The sequence below is a fragment of the Macrosteles quadrilineatus genome, unplaced genomic scaffold (assembly GCF_028750875.1).
Source record: "Macrosteles quadrilineatus isolate MER2022 unplaced genomic scaffold, UCM_ALF_1.0 Scaffold_9__3_contigs__length_116548681, whole genome shotgun sequence".
NCBI lineage: Eukaryota > Metazoa > Arthropoda > Insecta > Hemiptera > Cicadellidae > Macrosteles > Macrosteles quadrilineatus.
Window position 1 is genome coordinate 63,710,624 of NW_026542602.1, and position 21,935 is coordinate 63,732,558.

At 37.0% G+C, this 21,935-nt stretch overlaps 2 protein-coding genes across 2 annotated transcripts in view; both read left to right on the forward strand.

The window, feature by feature from the left end:
* Positions 1-3,685, forward strand: part of LOC129003769 (AP-3 complex subunit beta-2) — a 32,181-nt gene extending 28,496 nt beyond the window's left edge. Inside the window, exons 20-22 of the mRNA XM_054432063.1 lie at positions 881-1,109; positions 2,466-2,595; positions 3,326-3,685. Coding sequence (XP_054288038.1) covers positions 881-1,109; positions 2,466-2,595; positions 3,326-3,488 — 522 coding nt within the window. The 3' untranslated portion in view covers positions 3,489-3,685. The remainder of the gene's footprint in view (positions 1-880; positions 1,110-2,465; positions 2,596-3,325) is intronic.
* A 2,748-nt stretch (positions 3,686-6,433) lies between these two features.
* On the forward strand, positions 6,434-10,211 carry LOC129003135 (uncharacterized). The gene is made up of 2 exons (XM_054431378.1): positions 6,434-6,703; positions 9,219-10,211. The coding sequence occupies exons 1-2, from the start codon at positions 6,499-6,501 to the stop codon at positions 9,686-9,688; spliced, it is 675 nt and encodes a 224-aa protein (XP_054287353.1). The 5' UTR covers positions 6,434-6,498; the 3' UTR covers positions 9,689-10,211.
* Positions 10,212-21,935: the final 11,724 nt, after the last annotated feature.

Consider the following 21,935-nt stretch of genomic DNA (forward strand, 5'->3'; position numbering starts at 1 on the left):
TTTGCCTTAGTCGTGTTTTGTAACTTAAATTTGTGTTGTGGTAAAATCTGATCGTACAACAGAACAGTTTAGCTCTTAGATATGCCTATATCCTGGGTCCTGATTGTTCTCAAAATAATTTTGTACCCCCAATATCTATAATTTATTTAAATAGTTTACATTTGTTAGAGGAAGTAATAAACTACTCAATACATATTTATACTGATCTGTGTAAAGTTTTTAAGCAGGATTAGAGGTAGCTAGGAGTTTAATTTTACTGTGAAATGTTATGTGTTTATTAAAAAAAACTATCTACTTTTTTCAGCGCTCAACAATGTGCCCTAGTAATTTGTAAATATTTCACATTTCTGTAGTATAAGTAAGCTTCGCTCAATTTACTGCAAATGCATATTATAATGTTGCATAACCTATATTTTATACATGAGGTATCCCGTAAAATTGCTGAAAATTGCTTAGTCCCTAAAATTTTAGACACCTTACAAATGCACACTTATGACGTGGAGAGGAGGGGAGGTATTTGTTCAGCTTTTAGGGTGGGTAAATTAATGGGAATATGCTCTGTTATTGCAAACTGGGGTTGCCACCTGATCCGATTTTGTTGGGACGGTCCCAAATTTGGTTCCATATGCCTGTATTTAAGTAAATCCAGGGCAAGGGGGGCCATGTCCCGTTTTTTTCCTTAACCTAAGATGGCAACCCAATGGCAACCTGAGAACCAAAAATGTTAGCACCTTCCATAGTGCAAAGGTAAAATATCTTACACCTTGTTAATTAATACCCTATCCAGCAGTTGAACCAGTTTTCAAGTGTTAAAAAAAGTTCTTTATGAAGAAAACGTTTCTTAATACTTTCCTATATGACTTGTACAATTGTCCACCAGACGGTATCGGCTGGCATGGAGGTTCATGACTTTGCCCCAGTAGCATCGTTAAGCCCCAACTGCGCGGCGCAAGGCACTCTAGGTGTCGCGTGGAACGACTCTACGCAGCCTGTGACACTGGAGCTGGCCTGGGAGCAGGGAGGGAGTGCAAGACTGACTCTCAAACCGCACGTGGGGGAACTGCTGCGACCAGTCACCATGCCTGTCACACTGTTCACCTCCGAGCAAGGTTAGCTGGGGGATATTGCTTAGTGCATCTGTTACTATTGGATTTTTTTCAGTAAAACTTTTTTGGATAAATTCCAAAGACACCAATACTCAACTCTACGTCCACCATGCAGTTCAGGTCTTATGGGAGATAGTCGTGCTTTAAACATTTCAGGAAACATCTCCTTTTTTTGTGCATATTATGTCAACTTCCCTACGGATCCTTGTAAGGTGCTAAAGTACGTTATCTTATTTTTTTACCTTTACGCTTTTTATAGATTGGTGTTTCGAGTTAAGGATTTTGATTTTGGTATACAATACAATACAATACAATACAATATTCTTTATTGTTAATTCGTCAAGAATTACAATAGTGTCAATACAATAGTGAATTGTACATGTTAATTTTTATAGTCAAAATTAGCAATAAGGAAAATGTTCAGTTTTGAGGGTTTTGACGCTTTTAGGACAGCAAATATCACAAAAACTGTTATTTGAGATTTACAACTTATCAGTTCTTAGTACTGCATAGTCAATGTGGTATAGAGTATAAGATGATCCCACATTAAAAATTGTCAGGCTTTTGCGTATGATGGATGTGTTAATTTGAGTATAAAATTATTTTTAACATTGCTAACCTAATTTGTGTATTTTATTAACACACTTCCGCCACCGGACAACAAATAGTACCTTAAGCAAGTATGGAATTGTTAACAAAGCATTAGAAAAAGGAAATCACACCCAAGAATCCAATTGATTCTGTTTATTTTTCTTTTTATCCAGTGTTTTAGTAGTAATTTTTTTAGTGTGTGAACACTCAAAAATGCTATTGGAAAAATATGGGTCGCCTATCAATATACAGGGTCTTTGGAACAGGCAGAGTGGGAACGTACCGCTCCACTACACCACTGTTTTGTCTACGCCAGTGGCATTTTAAAAGAAAGAGTTACAAATTATTTTAAGGGGAAGCTGTTCAATTCTTTTAAGTTTGTTTGTGTGTGAATGGATTATATATGATGACTATTGAATGGATAAGATGATAGCTTCATTCAGTAAAATCAGATTTTTTTTCCAGGACCATTAGTAGATAGCTGGGTCAAATCATAGACAAAAATAATTAAATATAGACTGTCAGCTGTGCTGCGATTACCATAGGTTCTGGCGCACACCGCTGGGAGCGCCATGTAGTTACGGCTTTAGCACTACGTAACCGCTCTGCGCCAAAACCTATGGTAACCGCAGCAAGGCTGATAGTCTAATTTAATTCTTTTTGTCTATGGTCAAATTCTGAACCTATAAAAATTTATCGGGTTTCCATGGATTGAACTTGTTACCTTCTGAGTAGGAAGTTGCCAGCTATAATGTTTACCTGTTGCAGGCAAGTTACGAGGGATGAATGAACACTCCGCCAGCGTCTCCTGGTCCAGGGACAGTGCTGCGCTCTCTGAGAGGGTTCTGGCAGCTGCTAATGTTGCTCCCATCCTGACTGTCGAACCCAACATCCTCAGGTAATCATTTGACACCTCTTTAGTTATGTGGTGGTTGGTAGTCTAGTGGTTTATCTAGTGAAGTAATCATTCAGGGGTCAACTGACCTTTTATATGAATGTAGAGACTGTCTTTTAATTCCTTATCACAGTGATAAAATCTAATTGTTTAAAGTTTTAAGCTTAATAGTTTTAAATAATTAATAATTTAATTTTTTTTAGGATATGTTTCTGTGTGTGTATTAAATAATATATACAGTAATAATAATCATTCTGGGCAAAATTCAACCCAATGAGTGCTGTTTCCAATGGCGGTCCCAGGGGGGGGATGGGAGGGATATATCCCCCCCCCCCCCCCCGATATATTTCATATTTTATTAGCTAACATAATTACTATTTGCTTGAGCACATTTTAGAACTCAAATACGTATGAAAATTTGTTTTTAGGCTTAAAATTCCACATTCCTACGGGCCTCTGGACCTCCTTTTTTCTGAGGGATATTCTATACCCCCCAGACTCCCTGGTGGTCCCCCCCCCCCCCCCCCGAAATAAAATCCTGGGAACGCCACTGGTTGTTTCCAATAATTCATTGTTACGGGAGTACTACTCCGTAAGAAAACATTACGTAACCAGGCATTGGTGTATTTCTACAGTTTTTCATGTTAACACAGTTTCCCTGTTGCTGAGGTGTGGGTAAGAGAGTGTACTGTAAGCAATCCAGTAAGTTTAAAGTCGATTTGTTTGTTGGTAGGTTTGCAGGACAGACTCTAGCGTCCAAGTCCCTAGTCCTGGTGACGTGCCAATGTCTCCCCGACACTAACTCTGTACAGCTGACAGTCAACTGCGAGAAGATGGTGGTTGGCTCTATGCTACTCAATGAGATCAAGAAGTACATCTTGAATCCTGACTCGTAACATTAACTTGTGTAATCAATTTGTCAAATCATATTTTAGCTTATATGTTCTTAAATTTATCCTTAATTGTTCATTATATAAGATTTATACTATGTAATAGGATATATTAGGGGGCAAGCTTTATAATATGTTAAAAGATTGAATACTAAATGTTTAGTTTGTTATGTTTTGTACAGTTTACATCTTTGGAGTTATTGAGTGTATTTATGCAAACTGTGGTCTTTTTACTTACCTCGCAGTCACATCACTAATTATTAGACCAAATTAGAAAAGGAATCTTCTACTAGTATTATTTTTAATTAATTTGATATTTGGTTTTGTTAATAAATTGGTCAGTTGCTGCAGGACAATAATCATCCAAATTCCCACAGTCTGAATTTAACTGTTCTAATTGGTTGTCATCCAAATTCATTAAACGATTCATTTTGTTTGATGGTGTTTGTGTAGTTCTTAAAATATTATGTAATCCATGAATTTTAATTCAATAATGTCAAAATCCAATATAACGTCCACGTTTATTTGATAATTTTTACTTTTTTTTGTAGATTCACGGTGGGCTATTAATTTGTTTTGGCAACCAATAAAACATGTTTAGTGTGGGCCTACATAAGAATAGTTATTTGTGCAACTAGTGAGCAAAGGGAGCAATTGACTCACTTGAGAGAAATACTTACTCACAAGCCGTAGGCGAGTGAGGAATGGTTTCTCGAGTGAGGCAATTGCACTTTGCACTCGAGTTGAACATTATATTTTTCCTACAGTTACCATAAAACAAATAAATTGGTAAAGAAACGTGACATATTTTTACACAGAAGTGAACTTTTAATATGACGTTTAATGATACAACAGTACAACAGCTGACCAGCTGATTTACAGCCAGTGCTGCCAACGTATTTTGTGTGCATACAACCTTGTCTGCATGTTACGCGCTGACTATTTCGTGCCTTTATGTTGCAAATCTGGAGTGAGTGAGACAAAGTAATTAGAATGAGACAATGTTAACATTGTCTCACTGATGAGCGAATCCATTGACTATATAACACTATATCACACTACAATGGCGAATCGACCACTTTGCTTTCTCAAATCAGTGAGAGAACATGTACATTGTTAGGTAACAGTAGGAAAAAGATATGCTTCCAGCATAGAGGTAAAATATTTATTGATTCAGTATAACTTTCATTTATCATTCCTTTTGTTTGCACTCTGATATATTTTATTAATCAACTGATGATAAATAAATGATTGGTTGAACCAAAATCCTATATTTTTTACACCATTCAACCTCATCTCTGAATCTTAGCATAATTTTATGCTTTAGGACCTACAACCTACAACCTAACCTAGGACCTTTATGTATACATCTCAAGGTTGTATTTACATTCTTCCAAAATGTAAACATTGGAAATTTTGGAATTGTTTGATTACTTTGTTTTTTTAAAGATAAAATTAATTGAGACAAGCTGAAACAAATACCTAAAGTTTAGGTATTTGTTTCAGCTTGTCTCAATTAATTTTATCTTAAAAAAAAACAAAGTAATCAAACAATTCCAAAATTTCCAATGTTTACATTTTGGAAGAATGTAAATAGTCAGATATACCAATTGAAGTCAGCTGTAATAGTATATTTTGTACCAAGGGCCGAAAATGAGGTTTTGCCGGCTCGAGATAGTTTTTAAAACGTTTAAAACTTCGTCAAAAGTTTTTAAATCGATCGAGAGCTGCAAAACCATTTCGGTCCGTACTTTCACCACACTGTACCCTATTACCATTATTCACCACTATAATAATGCACACTGATAGTCAACACAACTAAGTTACAGCTTTATGGTTAGCCTATGTGAAGAAATAATTTGAGGAATCAGCAAAAATAAAAATAAATAGTTGCTAGGCAACGGTGACAAAAACACAATTCTATTGCAATGCTATGGATTTTGATTGTTTATTTAAAATGCATTCATGTTTTAAGTAAGTAAGCGGACAGCTGATTTTGCGGACCCGGCCTGTAAAAACCTGCTCGGTCCCCAAATTACGATGACAGCTGGCATGGCCAGCAAAACGTAACTTTCAGCCACCAATTAACGTATATGTATGTAATACAGCCAAAAACATCATAGTGTGGTGAAAATACTTTAATTTGAAAGTTTGTTCAAAGAGCAGAGGTTACAGGTTCTGCTCCCAAGAGATTTTAAAAATATAAACTAACATTTGAAGGTAAAGATGAGTAAAGAACCAAATCCTTTTTATCTGGTTGCAGATCAAAAGTTTTTGGCTATGTATTGCAGTAACAGGTCATATAAAACAGATCTACATACATACACATTAAAGACTAAAAAGTTGAAAATAATTTATATATAAACACTTTTTTTAATACCACGGTTTTAAATGCATTAAAAAGTAGAAAATAATTTACAAATATGTGGAAAGAATAAATACTTGAAGATTTAAAACGAAAAACGTTGGGCGCAAAACGTTTAGAAACGTGATATTTTAAAAAAGTTTTTTTTATATATAAATTATTTTCTTAAAATGTTTAATAATTTCATATATTGTTTAATGTCTAATCTTTTGCAGCAACATAAGTCAAAATTATGTGGTAAATAGAACATTTTACAGTGTTCAGTATTGCCTCTGTTACATCAAGAGAATCTTATCATGTTGAGGTTAAAATTCAACAATGCGGTCAGAATGCCGTTTTGGCGATCAACAAATCAGACCTATTTGCAGCGCGGAGCGGAGAGAAAACATCAGATAGCGTTTCTAACGATCGGGTTTTCCATAGCTTCGTCACTATAGCAGGCAGTGGCAATGGCTGCCGCGCCGTCGACGTCAACCCGCCACTGCCACGCAAACCGACGGTTTATTCTCAGACTCCGCTGTCGCTCGTCGCCATTCCATTCCGCCATTCGTTGTCAGCGTTTACACAAGTCTGTTATCGTGTTTTGAGTTGTATCTTACACAGTATTGGTGTTACCGATTATTGTTTATGCGTTAATTTTGAACTACAATCATGGCGGAAGGTGAAGCAGTGACAGCAGTGTTCGAAATAGACAGTGAACAATTAATCCGTTTTATCGAAGAGAGGCCTGTGCTCTGGGACAAAACAGTGGACGGTTTTAGGGACAGGAGCGCTACGCGGGAAGCTTGGCAAGAAGTGTGCATTCAATTGTGCAACGACTTTGAAGAGTTGGAAGAAAACGTGAGGGATGAGTTTTGTAAGTAATTATATCCAAAAATATTTTCATGTCGTATTACTGTTAAGTTATATAAGACAATGACAAAATTTCTAATACTTCGCGATGCGAAAATACTGTTGTAGCATGAATGGAAAATTTCATTTGTTTTGTGTGCAATGTTGTCATACAGTAATGAGTAGTTATCAAACAATTCGTTTTGCGAATCATAACAATCAAATGAAGCCAAATTGAGACTGTGTAGGCCTAATCACACTGAAAAGTGAATGTTTGTTTTATGGGTGTGTGAGTGTGATAGGCTTTGTGTGAGTGAGATAGGCTTTTGCTGCGTCGCATAATTTTGACTACTTCGTTCGTGCTTTCCCTGATGATAAGATTGATACGAAGCTATCCGATGATTGCCGATTGTACTCGATGCTAGCAGTAGCACTTTGTTTTGTAGGACACTGACAGTGACACCTGTTCAACGTCAGCTGAATCGGAATTGAATTGAGCCAAATGTTAGTTACAATTTTTGGGATTGGGAGTCAACAAAAAATTTCAAAATCATGAAAATGATCATTATACGCGCCGTCTAAATATTTTTTTGTTATTACATGGTCTTTAATTTACGAATAATGTCTGTGTGCGTTTTTAAGTGTCAAAAACTATAGGATTAGATTGTTTAAAAAAACATGGTTGACGTCATGTATGGTGTTCTCTACCAAAAATAACTCATTACCAGTACTATAATCGATTGACAGCCTAATGGATTTATTTAGACAATTTATAAACATAACTTGACAGTTGACTTATTATTGGGTGTATTTTTTTCAATGTTTTGTCAATAACAAATTGTTGTCTGCAGATTGTTGAATAATATTGTCATAATTATGTTCGTCCATTTCTGTGCACTGGGGCAGTAAACATAGGCTATTGATAAACTCTTATCTTGCTTTTCTTGCACAGAGTGTCCCATAGAAGAGTAATTTGAGAGACACAAAATTAGTTGGCAAAAAAAGTTGTACACCCTGGACATATTTTAAAAATGAAATACTGTAAAAGATGACTAGGCTATATTTATATTTGCAATTAATCAATTAGTGGCTATTCACATTTTGAAATGTAATTTAATCACTTTCTAGGATTGTATTTCTGATTTCTGTGTATGGTTACTCGATTTTAAGCAACAGATATAATTTTATTGTTTTGCATAAAATTCACTCTACAAATTTTCCAGCTTAAAGTTTTGCAATAGGTTGTGAAATTTTCTCAAATAATATGAGTTTATTGATGTTTTTTTTATGTTTAGAAAATGCTTACCTCCCGCTATCTCCGCGTCCCGCCACCTCCGTGTACCGCTACCTCCGAATTTCAGAGTGACACCTATAATCCTCGGTTACTTCCTGCGTTAAGACTTTCCGTCCAAACCTAACCTAACCTGACCTGACCTAATCTAACGTAACCCACGGGTTAAATTTTCATTAAATCTTCCATCCACGGGGCTTCGCAGCCGTGGATGCAATGACAGCTAACAACGCAGGCAGTGACGGGATTACAAGGGTCACTCAAGAATTCGGAGGTGGCGGGACAGATTTGGGTTCGGAGATGGCGGAACGCGGAGATAGTGGGAGCACACGTGGAAAATATCCCCTCTGTTTTTATCAGCTTTATTTTAGGATGGATTTTGCTATTTTCCCAAGATGGGAAGTCAACTTAAAATTTCATAAAGAAAGCATATAACTTTGTAGCCCATTGTGTGTAGGCTATTTATCCTTAAGGGAAGAAGATATCACCTTCCCAGGTGGATATCTACCATCTGTGGACATGGAAATGCCCCATTTTCATTACATCCATCATACAATTTATTTATTTAGGCCTAACGTAGGGCTACGATGACTAAAACCGTGTTCCCCTTCCGCTAGCAGTAAAACATAAGTACTAATTAAATCTAATACCGGTATTATAAATGTTAATACTGTAATATTTTTTTGAATATTACTAAATATAATTTAACATGATTTAAATTTAGGCTAATATTATTACGGGGAATTTATATGACTAGTGTGTGGAGATATTTTAGTTAAAATCCAATCTGACATATTGAAATTCGTTTAGTCTGCAGGTTTCCAGCGGCAAAATACAGTATTTTGATATTTTGTACAAACTTAGCAGTAGTAAAACTGCTATTTAGCAGTAGTAAAATTTATTTAGCAGTAGTAAAATTGATATTTAATCATTAGCATTTTTTTTTATATTTTACAGATACTAACACTCAAAGGTCCATATTTCGTAAATACTAGTCAAGTCAAATGAAATTTGTTTGGTAATGGATGGAGGTTATTTCAAATTCCATCCTATACAGTTTAGATATCACTTTCACTTTCACAAGCAGGGATAAAAAATCAATTAATTTCAAAGTGTAGATTACAAACTAGTTCCTCATGAAAAGATTTCCCTCAAAACATGAACTTAAATGTTAGCTATGGAAAACGTTGACCACCCCCCCCCCCCCCCACCCACACACCCATAACTAATCGTATCCATATTGTTTCAGGTAAAGAAATAATGAAAAGATGGAAAAACCTTCGGGATGCTTTTGCAAAAGAGGTGAAGGATTCCAAAAAACCTGGACCTCTAGCCAAAAAGAAACGAAAGTACATATTTTATGAACGACTAAAATTCTTATCGAAAATTTACGAAGATAAGGAAACTGACGAAAGCTGCAACAACGTTGTGGAAGGTGAACTTGAACTTGAGGGCTACCCACATGCACTTCCAAAGACTAAAGGAAGCACGCCTCCTAATACAAAACGTGTTAAGAGAATACACTTCAAAAAGGGAGAAATTGATAACAGTAAATGTATACAATCCACAAAAAAGGAAAACAGAAGAATGTCTTTCTTCGAAAGTTTGCTGCCTCATGTGGAAAAGTTCGATGACGACCAGTGGCTTCAATGTCAAATGAATATTCTCCAAGTGATTTGTGAAATAAAAAACACATTCCCTGTGCAGTCTACGTCATGACGATAAACCAAACCTAACTCAAATCTGTGTTCAAGCAATGCTGCCAACCCTCCAGCTATATGCTATACTGGAGCCAACTGGAACCTGGAGAGAATGTCCTGGTAATTCGCATTCCCCTTTTTACTCCGATCTAACTTGTGCAAAAAACCCTCTTTGTGAAAATAGCTGCAAATTTTACAACCACTTTCATCACAACATAGATCTTCTAAATGTCTTAAATGCTAGAAAATTACGAAAATATCCTTCAATACTCACCAAGAAACATCTTAAAAAAAAATATATAAAACTAAAATTTACCTCGTGTTGGTGTAAAATTAGAGATTTTAATGTTTTTACCTAAGTGTGCCATGTTGCCGTTGTCTTAACAAATGTTGATTAATTATTACTGTAAGGCCTACTGTTTGGACACATGACACAAAAAACCATTTTATCACTCTACATTATAAGAGGGTTTTTCTTTCAATGTTTATAAGACTGTTAACAATAACCATATTTTACTATGTTTCCTGTTGTTTTAACTAAACACTAGTTGTTCATTAAACTATAAAATTCAATTACTTTGTCCTTTTTTCCATTCTCTACACGTGTGCATTCTCAAATGAGGTATTTTACATTTGTATATTGGCACAAACATGGGTGAGGAAACATAATAGGTTTTATGGGTGTGCCGGGAATGGGAATCGAACACGTATGTGAGAATCTTTAGGTCCTAATACATTGTCGAAATATTTTTACAAAATAGTACTGTACATTCTAGAATTTCAGTTAGGATAAATAACTTCGATTCCAAGACTCGAGTTATATGCATCTTCCAATATGGATTTATATGGATTTCCAATTATAATATTTGGTTCAGGGTGATAAAAACAAACAAAAAACTTGTAACAGTAATTAGGCCTATTTCTCCACTTTTTTAACACAGCTGTATAAGCTTCGATGGAAGTTTTTATGTTTGTTGATACAGTATTTTATTTAGTTGACCTTAGTTTTGCTCAAGATGCCCACTGTTTGTTCTTTGAGGGTGAAATTTAATTTTGAATTCTAATTGGAATTAATTTGCCAAGATTGACATTGTTACAAAATATATTACCATAGATAAAACGTACATTACACATTATATTGAGTTTAATATGTAATGAATATTTACATGACTTAGATACACAAGAAAATATGTAACGATAATCAAGCCTTTAGCTATGTAAAATAAATAAAACAATTTTAAAACGGTTGCTCTTGTGATAAAATGATAACGATTGCAAATTAAACTGACAAAGAACTAGGATTTTAAACCTAGGATAGAAGTGCATCAATGCAATCTATGTTCTTGTTATAGGTCGGCCGCTTAGAAAACGACCTCCTCCAGCATTGGTTTAGCATTAGCGCGCAGGTCGTTTTCTAGGCGGCCGAACTATAGAGTAACTACATTGTAAAATGTGAATTACTGATTACAGTTACGTACATCCTTGGACGTGAAAACTACTTCCAAAGTTCGTACTGAGAAATTCTCAATTTTGTTTCTTCCTCTTCTTCCTCATGTTGCATTTCTTTCCACCTCTTGACCTTGCGTCAATCGCAATCGCCAATGGTTGAGCGGATGGATAAGAAGGCAGCTGACGACACTAACGACATCTATGCTATGTTGTGACGTCAACTAACCTAACAGCTGTTCTGCTTCCGTCTGCTAGACGGCTCAACTCTTCCGCTTCGTAGGTCACCGTCTTGGATCAGGGTAGCAGAGCGCGGTAGGCAACAAGACACTAACAGGTTGTTATTGTTGTGATTGTGTTTAAAGAGATTCCATTGTAGCACTCACACGCGCTCTAGTAATGTATTAGGAATTCATGAAGTTCTGTTCCATTGTTCTAAAGTTTAAAATGCCGATACAATCCAGTGTGTGTGTATGAACTTATGGTTTACCGTCCACCATATTTTAAGCTTTTGCAATAATTAATATAATTGATTGTTTCTTATAAAAAGTGAGAAAGTTAGGCTACAATATTTATATTCGCTTTAGGGCCATACGAGCTGCTTTTAAGGCAAAAGATAATACGCTCGCGTTGATCACTAATATATATAGATATACATAGATATATATATATATTATACAAATTGAGCTGTTGTTATACGTGTTAAACGAGCAGCAAAAACGCCGCGACAGGTACAAGCGTCCGGGCAGACCTTGGATGGCCTGTTGACTTTTTTCAATGCTGAACATAGTAGCTCTGAAGTTACAAGTTACCCACTCACAGATTAATGGTGTTTCGAGTTTATGAGTTTTCTTCTTTGACCCACATTGTAACGTCTATTGAAAGGGTACACATGAATTGCCACTAACAAAAAACACTTCCTCTACAAATGCATGGTGCCAGCTGTCCACAGCCCCATTTCCATGGCTACTCTACTATATATAAATGACCGCACGTACGTAGGCTTTTGAACGCCCCTATCTCAACCACCCTCCGCCAATCACCCGCACGACAGGGCGGCAAAGGGCAAAGAAAACCGTCAGATCATTTTGCCGCTCCCTGTATATATAAATTGGAACGAATGGTGTTTTTGGCCTCTAGTGATATCAATATGAAAATGTATATTGGTCCCGGGTCCAGGTCTTACCGTTCTACCTACGATAATAGCTACTTCAATATAGGGAAATTCGCTAAAAAGCTGTAACAGCTGGTTTGGACTTTTTTGACAAATCCATTTGAGGGTTCCGCCGGCTGCTTCTGTTTACTACATTAAAGCAGGAAAACCACTAGTCTGACGCTCTCCGATCCGACAAGTCTCCGACACCCTCTGACAAAATTACTTTGCAAGGCTTTAAGTGGACTGGAACCCCGTTTTATAGTCCGACGCTCTCCGCTCCGATCTGACGACGTTGCTCTCTGGGGCATTGTTGTCTGACGTCGGATCCGATTTTTCTCCAGTTTTCATGCACCAGGCCTGGATTAGTCACCGTCAAGCTTCGTGTGAGATATGAGTGTAGACGAAATTTAGATTGAAGCAGTTTGGGAGTATCACTTTCTTTATACAGTAGGTGGTAAAATCAGCCTTGGCATATGGTTAAGTGTTTATCGAGTTCAAACAAACTGGAAATATTCAAAAAAATCCAAACTATGCACTGGCTGAACTGAAACTTCGTAATTGTTTCTTTAATTATTTACAAAATAATTTTGAAAATCCGAAACCTAATCTTTTTCACGTGCAATTTTAACTCAGTTGGTTTATTCCTTGCACTACAAACAATATCACCTCTTCTACGTACTTGTGTAGATTGTCGTTTGAATTACTGTAATTTGTAGTTAGCAATGCATACCTCCGCAGGTCTACAAGCATCGCGCGCAAGGCCGCGCAACTCTTTTCTCTCACCTTCCCCTAGGTGTTGCTGCACTCCTGGTGGCGAGCGCGTCGTTTGGACATCCTGCGCATACCGTCGCGTTGGTCGGCGGCGCAGCGGTCCCGCGCACGCACCGGACCATGTGGAAGTGGAGCTGGTGAACTGGTAGTGGAGAGAGAGTGGCGTACCAGTACAACTACACCATGCGCGACCAGAACTCAACTACTTTGACAAGATCTATAGATTCGTTCAGATGGTTACGTAGATTATGACTAGGGGAAATTTAGAGGAATTTAATATTTAACCAGGGTGATACGTAACAACTTGAGTTGAAATTATAAACACCAATTAGTTACAAAATTACACTCGGAGCTCCAATTGGTGGCATGAATGTGATGCTAGCGATTGCTTTTGATTCGAGATCAACCTGAATTACCACCATCGGTCTTTTTAAAGTTCTGAGCAAATCTCTCCTTGCAAAAACTCCTTTTCTCATTCCTCTGTCGCATATTTTACCAAACAAAAACAACAGAAGAGAACAAAGGCGTTCTATTGGATGACGACAGATCCAGCTAGTTACTGTATTGGTGAAATCTTTGTACTGGTACCATAGATAAAAGGAGTATGGTACGTTACTGCACAGGGGGACTTATTTTATTTTTCAAGATGTCTGAAATACAAATTTAGGGTAAACTGGTCCTACGATATATATTGACCAGTTAATTTCTTGTCGGTTAAGTTCTTGTTTAAGTTTGTTGGTATTGAATTGGTTCTTGTTGGTATGTTGATTTACTATTTTATAAATTCTTTCCATTTTAGTCACTTTGTTATCTTGCTTGGTTTACTGCTCCGCTTTTAATAACAATACAATACACTCGCATATGTAACTCACTCACTCACTCACTGGTGATACAAATGTTTACCCACTTCGAAAATAGCTAGAGATCTGAAATTTGGCACGATTGTAGGTCTTGGCTCCAAACCCTTAGGAAAATTCTAAAAAGTCGATTTTTTTAGTTTAACCTCCTCTAAATTTAGAAATTCCCCCCATGTTATTGAAAGCTGCCGACATTGGTATGGCCATATGCATATGAACCATTTAGAAACGTGCTAGAGACCTGAAATATTATAGCATTGTTGTACATGATCTTAAATTAACGGTAACATGATCAAAATTCTTATTTTCAAATTTTCACGCCCCTAAAAATCCAAAATGGACATCTGAAAACGAAAAATTACGTTTTTAAACAGCTACAACTCGAAAACGGTAAGAGCTATCAAATATTTGAAAGTTTTTCATGGTCAGGAATTATTTTCTACAAAACACTCTTAGGCGTTTTCCGAAAGTTTCACCCGCCCTACTTTCAAAAATTGGTAAATTTATTTCAAATCTGGTTTTTACTTTTTTCCTACCTCTTTAAAAAGCAAAAGAAAATAGCGGTATCATTAGGCCTAATCTGACTCTGCCTTTATCCCATTAGCTAGCAGCAATCCTTACCATGGGTAAGTTATCTAGGAGTAACTATGATATTTTATGGGGAAATCACAAAATGTGTAGCGACATTTAAACTACTGTAGTCTAATTTTTACAGCAATATGGGTTGCACAATGGTTGTACCATTTCGTTAATGGTAAAAGGAATATTAGGACGATGCAAGGTGCAATTAATTGGACCTAAACTTCAACATCCATCCAAAGTGTAAGCTAAATATGAACTCCAAACTGTTCATAATCTTCATAATGGTCAAAAGTTAGACTACACCATTATGAGCGTCTGATCTTGTGGGAGGGGGGTTAAAGTTAAAAAATTATTTAATGGTCAGAAAAAATTTCGGTTTTTTTTGCAATAAAACATTTTTGAAGTACCGTACCGGGACAGCCAAATATAAAAAAAGATAAATGAAGGGCTAAATAACTTTGAACAAAGTCACTGGACATGAAAATCATTATCATTTCGTTAATGGTAAAAGGCATATTAGGACGATGCAAGGTGCAATTAATTGGACCTAAACTTCAACATCCATCCAAAGTGTAAGCTAAATATGAACTCCAAACTGTTCATAATCTTCATAATGGTCAAAAGTTAGACTACACCATTATGAGCGTCTGGTTTTGTGGGAGGGGGGTTAAAGTTTAAAAATTATTTAATGGTCTGAAAAAATTTCGTTTTTTTCAAATAAAACATTTTTGACGCTTTAAAAGTACCGTACCGGAACAGCCAAATATAAAAAATACCCCCGCCGCAGCAAACCTGCAGACTAAGCGAATTTCCATTTCCCTGAATGGATTTACACTAAAATGTCTCCTTAAAAATATCACATTTATTTCCCTATTTAAATAGAATCAGTTTAAAACATACTTAGGTTTGCTGCAACAGGGAGGGTAAAAGTGTTTTTTATGTAAAATGTTAATAGTTAGTAAGAAATAAAAACATTTTCCAAATTTGGGCAAAATATGTTTATAAACAAGCAAACTACAACAGTTTACTTATTCTCCATAAGAATAACATGGGAATTTTAAATTTACAATTTTTTGGAATTTTCTCCGTAACCATTAGGCGCATTATAACGCTTCAATATACTAAATTATTTGTTTTTTTAAGCTCTACAAAATAGTTTCGAAAGAAATTGCAAAACTTTATGTTTTTTGGGTCAAAAATGGGAAAAATCAATTTTTACCCCATAAAAGCCCCCATAAACCCCCGTTCCCATGGTCCGATCATGCTGGTTCGCGAACTCGTTCGAATAAACGTAGGTTTACACGTTTGTACCAAATTTTATCAAAATCGGATCATTTTTGCTCGAGTTATCGCGCTAACGGACACATATATATATATATATATATATATAAATATATACAGTATATACATAAATATATATATATATATGAATTTGAATGGATGGTGTTTTTGACCTCTAGGGACCTCAAAACGAAAAAAAATCGGTCCCGGGTCCAGGTCTTACCGTGAGTACTACGGTAATAGCTTATTCCCTATATGGGAAATTCGCTAAAAGATAAATGAAGAGCTAAAAAACTTTGATCAAAGTCACTGGACATGAAAATCATTTTTAGTAGACATTATTCAGTGATACGCTAACTTCCTGTGGGGACAGCCCGTTAAAGGTATAAGAAGAAAATCTCTCAAGTAGGCCTAAGCATAGCTTAATATACACATCAAAATTAAAAGTCATTAGTCAAATACGATGCTGCAATCCCGAACTCAAATGGACAACCGAGTCAAAAATGACTGCTGGGGGAAAAAATTATGAACTAATGTTGCATGAATCATTCAGTAATAGCTATGTTTGATCATTGACTAAGGAAATAAAAGTTGAAATAAATGTTTGTTTCACTTGTCTGTGGTTTGATAAACAACATGCATGCTATAATTATGTCAAATATTCCCCTTGCTTGCTTCTTAGCGACCTAGAGGTTAAAGATTGAGTCTGCTGCACAATACTTCTTGGACAGGCTATTGGCGAAGTGTGCTGTGCCGTTGGCAGGGGCGCGACTGTGGGGTGGGCGCGGGCGGGGTATGGCGAGGGCGGAGGCGTGGCGGGGCGGGACGGCAGCGCTAGGTCCGCCTCGGGGGCCGCTGAGCTATCAGGAGCACAGAAACTACCAGGGGCAACTGCACAGCGTCGCATGCCGACCCTGCCGACCTATCTTTCCAACATTGACTGAGGATATTGCAAACAGACTTATCATCCTATCTGACAAATCTAAATCTGTTTCCAACAGTCACCCGACAAAGTGTGCTTCCTTGCACAGATTATAGTACATTAAGCCTTACTTTGGCACACGGTTTTTATATTGGCGAACACCAGTAGGTATTCCAACCAAACAACACAAAACAATTTGCTTTTATTAAGCACGTAATCCGTGTACGCTTAAAAATAGTTGACACTTGAAGACATTTACGACTACAATCAGCTGGTGCAGCGTTTCCCATTTCGTTCAATGTTTGGATTTAACCTAACCTAAAATCGTGTTGTACAGTGTTTGAAAGACTAATTTGTATATGGTTTGTAGTAACTGTAGGAAAACTATAATGTGTAACACGAGTGCAAACTGCCTTTGCTGCACTCGAGAAACTTTCCACACTCGCCTACGGCTCGTGTTTAACTCTATATTGGTTAAATTATGTAAGCTAGTCAATGGTTTTACCCACTTTGTCATTTTCTATTCGTAATGGCACGCATATGTTGACAGTACAAATACTTGAGTTACAGTGACAGTAGCAAAAAACAACGTATAGTGGTGTTTCCATACCTCCAAAACCGGTATTTTGCAGGATATTATAGCAATTATGCAAACTATCTCACAGGCTTAGGATACATTTTTGAATCACGAACTTGTTCAATGAATTGAACTATAAGCGTTTCATTCACTAACCTAACCTAAATAAACAATGAAATCAAAATCAATTAACGACTTTGCAATAGTGACGTTACAACAAAACTATATTATAAGAGATCCGTTATAACCATCAATGTATGTCTAATAAATCCAGGGAGTTATAATACATCGATGGACGGTTAGCCATACAGATACACCATAGAGATACAACAGTATCTCTCTCTATGATCGATAAGCATGCTGACAATGAGACACTTTATCTTGTTTGGATAAGTATAAACTAATTAATTTACTACCAACTTCCTAGTCACACCACTATTATACGTTACAATTATAACTGATATAGTTTTAAGAAAGTGCGGGGTCCACTGCAAAATAAGTTACGCCCATATTAGAACTACAGCTGTTTGTGTAGAACACGATTTGATCATGTTGTTCGGTGTTTGTCTGATCCACGCCCCCGAAGGTCTCGGCAGTCAGGTGGCTACAGGTGGGCGTGATCTCCGCAGGGTGGAGCCTGTGTCTACCGCGACGCTTCTCACGAAAATATCACTAACTTCTCGACCATGGACTTAGAATCTGAAACATGGAACTAAATAACCGCTCATACGGAAAACAGAAATCCCAATGAAAATTGTTTTTACCAGCTAAATTGTTTAATGAGTCAGTGGATTTTATGATGATCTAATTCTAATACTTGTGTACCTACTGACTAGACTACAGTTGTTGATATTGTTGTGGTTATGTTTTCCATCAATATAAACAGGCCTTGGCCTTACCTACCGCCGACAATCGTTGGAGTAGTTCTGGTTTCTCAAACAAATGTTGTACTGTTAAGATGCCGTTTATTTAAAACATATTTATTACGAATATACTTTCAGTCCATGATACAAATAAATTTATTAATATAGTAGTTTACATACAGTAAAGCCTTCACGTTGGTGGCGATTTTTACTTTCTCATCCTACATGGAGAAAGTATTTTTTCGTCAAAATTTTCGAGTTTTAATTTTGGGTGGATATAATAGTTTTGGGTTCCCATGAGCCCAAATAAGTGTGTTTTGAATTTGATGTCTCTGTGTGAGTGTTTGTGTCTGTACATGCGTGAATGTGTACAGTCTACGTACAACAGTATCTACGTAGTGTGGTCTGATTTTGATGACATTTGGTATGGGTTTAACTCCACAGCACTCCCCAGTAGCTTCCGGTATTTTTTTTTTAATTAGAATTCTTATGTCTATTTTTCCTTACCCCCATAAAACAACAAAAAAATCAAATTTTCTCAAAAACGGCCCGAACGATTTGGATTTTTTACCCGGTAAGTATACCTAGCCTACAGAGGAAGAACATATCATTAACATCTCTAAATAAACTCCCCATCACGGTAACGTAACACACATTATATAACGTAATACGCCATAGATACCTTACAACTCAAACTCGAGTCTCGACTCTTTCGCGTCAAGGAAAACGCGGCCTTGTTTCTCTTCCAGCTTCGAAATTTTGACTTGCCACATTTTGATTCGGTATGTTGCATACTAAAACTTTTTATAATGATCATAAAAACATAAAGTTCATGCATGCTACCCCAAAATTTGAACTATTTAAGTTTTGTTTATCCAATAATCCAATAAGTACCTATTGAAACAAAAGTGATCGGAGAAATCATATATCGCATTATACACATTATTGCAGTTGTAATGTAATCTTTCGTCCAATGACTCGCCACCTGTTGTACGCTGTACGCATCCCTTGTCCCAACCTAGGTGTCCCGTGTCCCGACCTAGGTGACCCGCCGGATCCATCCCACAGGAGGTGGGTGGGAGTTGCTCAGGTGTCCACCAAGTTCGCCTACCACATCCTGCCACCCTGGTACCTTATTTAAAAAATTTGTTGAAAACGCCAGAAAACCGTTTCCAGAATTCTTGTAAAACTGGAAATCGGTTGAAGTATTTTAATAAAATATAATAATAATATGTCGGGCCCCCTACCGCCCTCGCACGCCCATTCATTTGTCATATGTGCAATACAAGTCTGGTGAGGTATGGTCGCTGCGGTGTTCTGCTCTCCTGGTACTGGCGGACGCGTTTCTTCAGCCATGTGTGACCGCCCTCCCCTCCTGAACACGCCCACCAACCGCCACTCAGCCACTCTCCTTCACACTTCCCAGCTGTCTTGTCTTGTCTTGGGGAGAGCTACCAGCTTGCACCACTACTATTCAGTTGTGGTTGTGGCATATTAATGTAAGCTTAAGAGAATATCGTGAGTGATGAAAAGACCTATTCTAGAATGTTATGTCACTCTGTATGTACTGTATTTATTTTTTTGTAATCCCAAAATCAAAATTTATCGTATTACAATGATTTAAGTCTCTTGATTTTCAAGAATCTTTTAATACGTGTTCTTGTTACATTGTGTATGTATAAAACCAACAATGTTGAATGTTGTGAGTTGTGAACATAAAATTTATTAGACTACAAACAGTAAAGTTAAATTTTTCTCTATAGCATATTTAATTACCCCCACCACTGGCCATACTTGCAAAGCATAAATTACAAACATCCCAACGGAAGAACTGATAACAATAAAATGCTCTTTCATAATTTTAATCAATTTAATCCTATTCTCATCTCCATTCATAGACCTACTTGGTTTAAATGGTCGCCATTTCAATGCAAATTATTAGCCTAAAAAGTATAAAAAGTAGGCCTCTATAGTCTAAAACAAGCACGGTCACAAAGTTTTATTTTCATCAAAGGATTTTTAATATTTTTGTTTATTGGGGGTATTTCGGTATTTTACCACGAGAAATTTACACAACAAATTTGTTACGAGTAGGTTATTTTATTAAATGCTCATTTAGCCTAACTATACAGAATGTTGATGTTAAACTTTCTGGACAGAACACACACTAAGGGGTCGCGAGGACATCAACATCAACATTGCCCCTTCGTCTGATATCAGAGGTCGGTGGAGGGTGGGGACGGCGTCGAGCCGGGTAGGGATCCCCAGCCATAGGGAGGGAGGTAGGGACCTGTCAGTCTTCCATCATACCACGGGTCGGGAATGTCATCCGGCCGCCTTGATAATCAGGGGAGCAGAGGCAACTAGGCGATCTAGTCAGCAGCGCCGCGTCGCGCCAACAATACGATCAGCTGATTGTTGTTCCCGCCCCCTCCTTCACTCATGCTTCCGTTATCATTTTCATTCAATCTACATAGTACCCGGTTCGGTTCCGATCAGTATTTTAATGGACGATGTAGTATGTATAATGGATATGTAAACGTGTTGCTTGAAATGTTTTTTTTAGATTTTCTTGACGGGAAAAATATAATTTTCGTCATAATGCAGCAAAAACAGCCGTGCATGTAAGTAGCATTTTTACTCTCTAGGGAGTAAAAATCTGCTGTTATAACAGTTGTAAATTTTGATTGTGACAATCGTAGCGATCGAAATTATTTATCCATTGATTTATTTAGGTAAGGGGTTAGCCTATTGTTGTAGATCGCTCGACATTTCGATGGTATATAATGTACTGTAACACAATCGTAATAGACGAAATGATTGAATCACTTACTAAACAGCTGCTTCTGTTTATTTGCATTAGCAGAATTAAAACCAAGCGAAGTCGTTTTGAGAGGTTATCTTTACTTTCCATAAAAATTATTTTGTTTTCTAGCTTAGCTGGGTAAATTAATGATGCAACATGACGAAAAATATAGTTCACCACGCGGGCAAAAAGAGTCTTTTAAAACACTCGCTCATTTTCCGACATCGGCTTCGCCTCGATCGTAAAACTTGACCTCGGGTCAAAAAGAGTCACTTTAGGCCCTAGTGATGAAATATAGAAATATAGACTATATAATACTGTAACTCTTTTACATAAAGTATTCGTGCTGGTGATATTATGAGGCTAAAATGTATACATATTACAATGCTACGATGCAACAAACTTTAAACTGTACCATATTTATTAGACTTTTTGACTGCCAAACAAATATTGGCTAACGACTTTAATCTGTCTCAGGTGTCATCATCAGACTAAACTAAATTGCATTCTCGTCGCCTGTTGAAACCAGTAATCAAAAGATTGCCATCTGTTTCCTCAAGTCAAGCCAAGGTCCAAGGACGTGCGTCGGTAACAGCTGATAATATCAATATGAACAGTTCTGGCGGCGCGCGGCGCGGGACAACGTGTAGTGTGTGGTTCCTACTCACTCCTGATACCCTGACTATTGCCGCTCTCCCAACAGTTCTTTGTTGATCTCACTTTCTCTCTCGATTGGAGGGAAGATGATGACGCAGTGGCAGTCAATAGTTTCTGGTCGCACCGCTACGTAGCAGCACCGCACGACACTCTGACACTAAGATTAGATTTTAAAGTTGAAAGAATACTGGTTTGATTGATATATGCTAATCCAGTAATATATTAATAGAGTGATAGCTTATTGTGCAATAAATTTTCGAAATATAATCAAAATATGTCCAAACTACGACCAATGCTATATTTGACTGCGCCTTAATAAAAATATGGGAAGTTGGACAGTTTTCATTA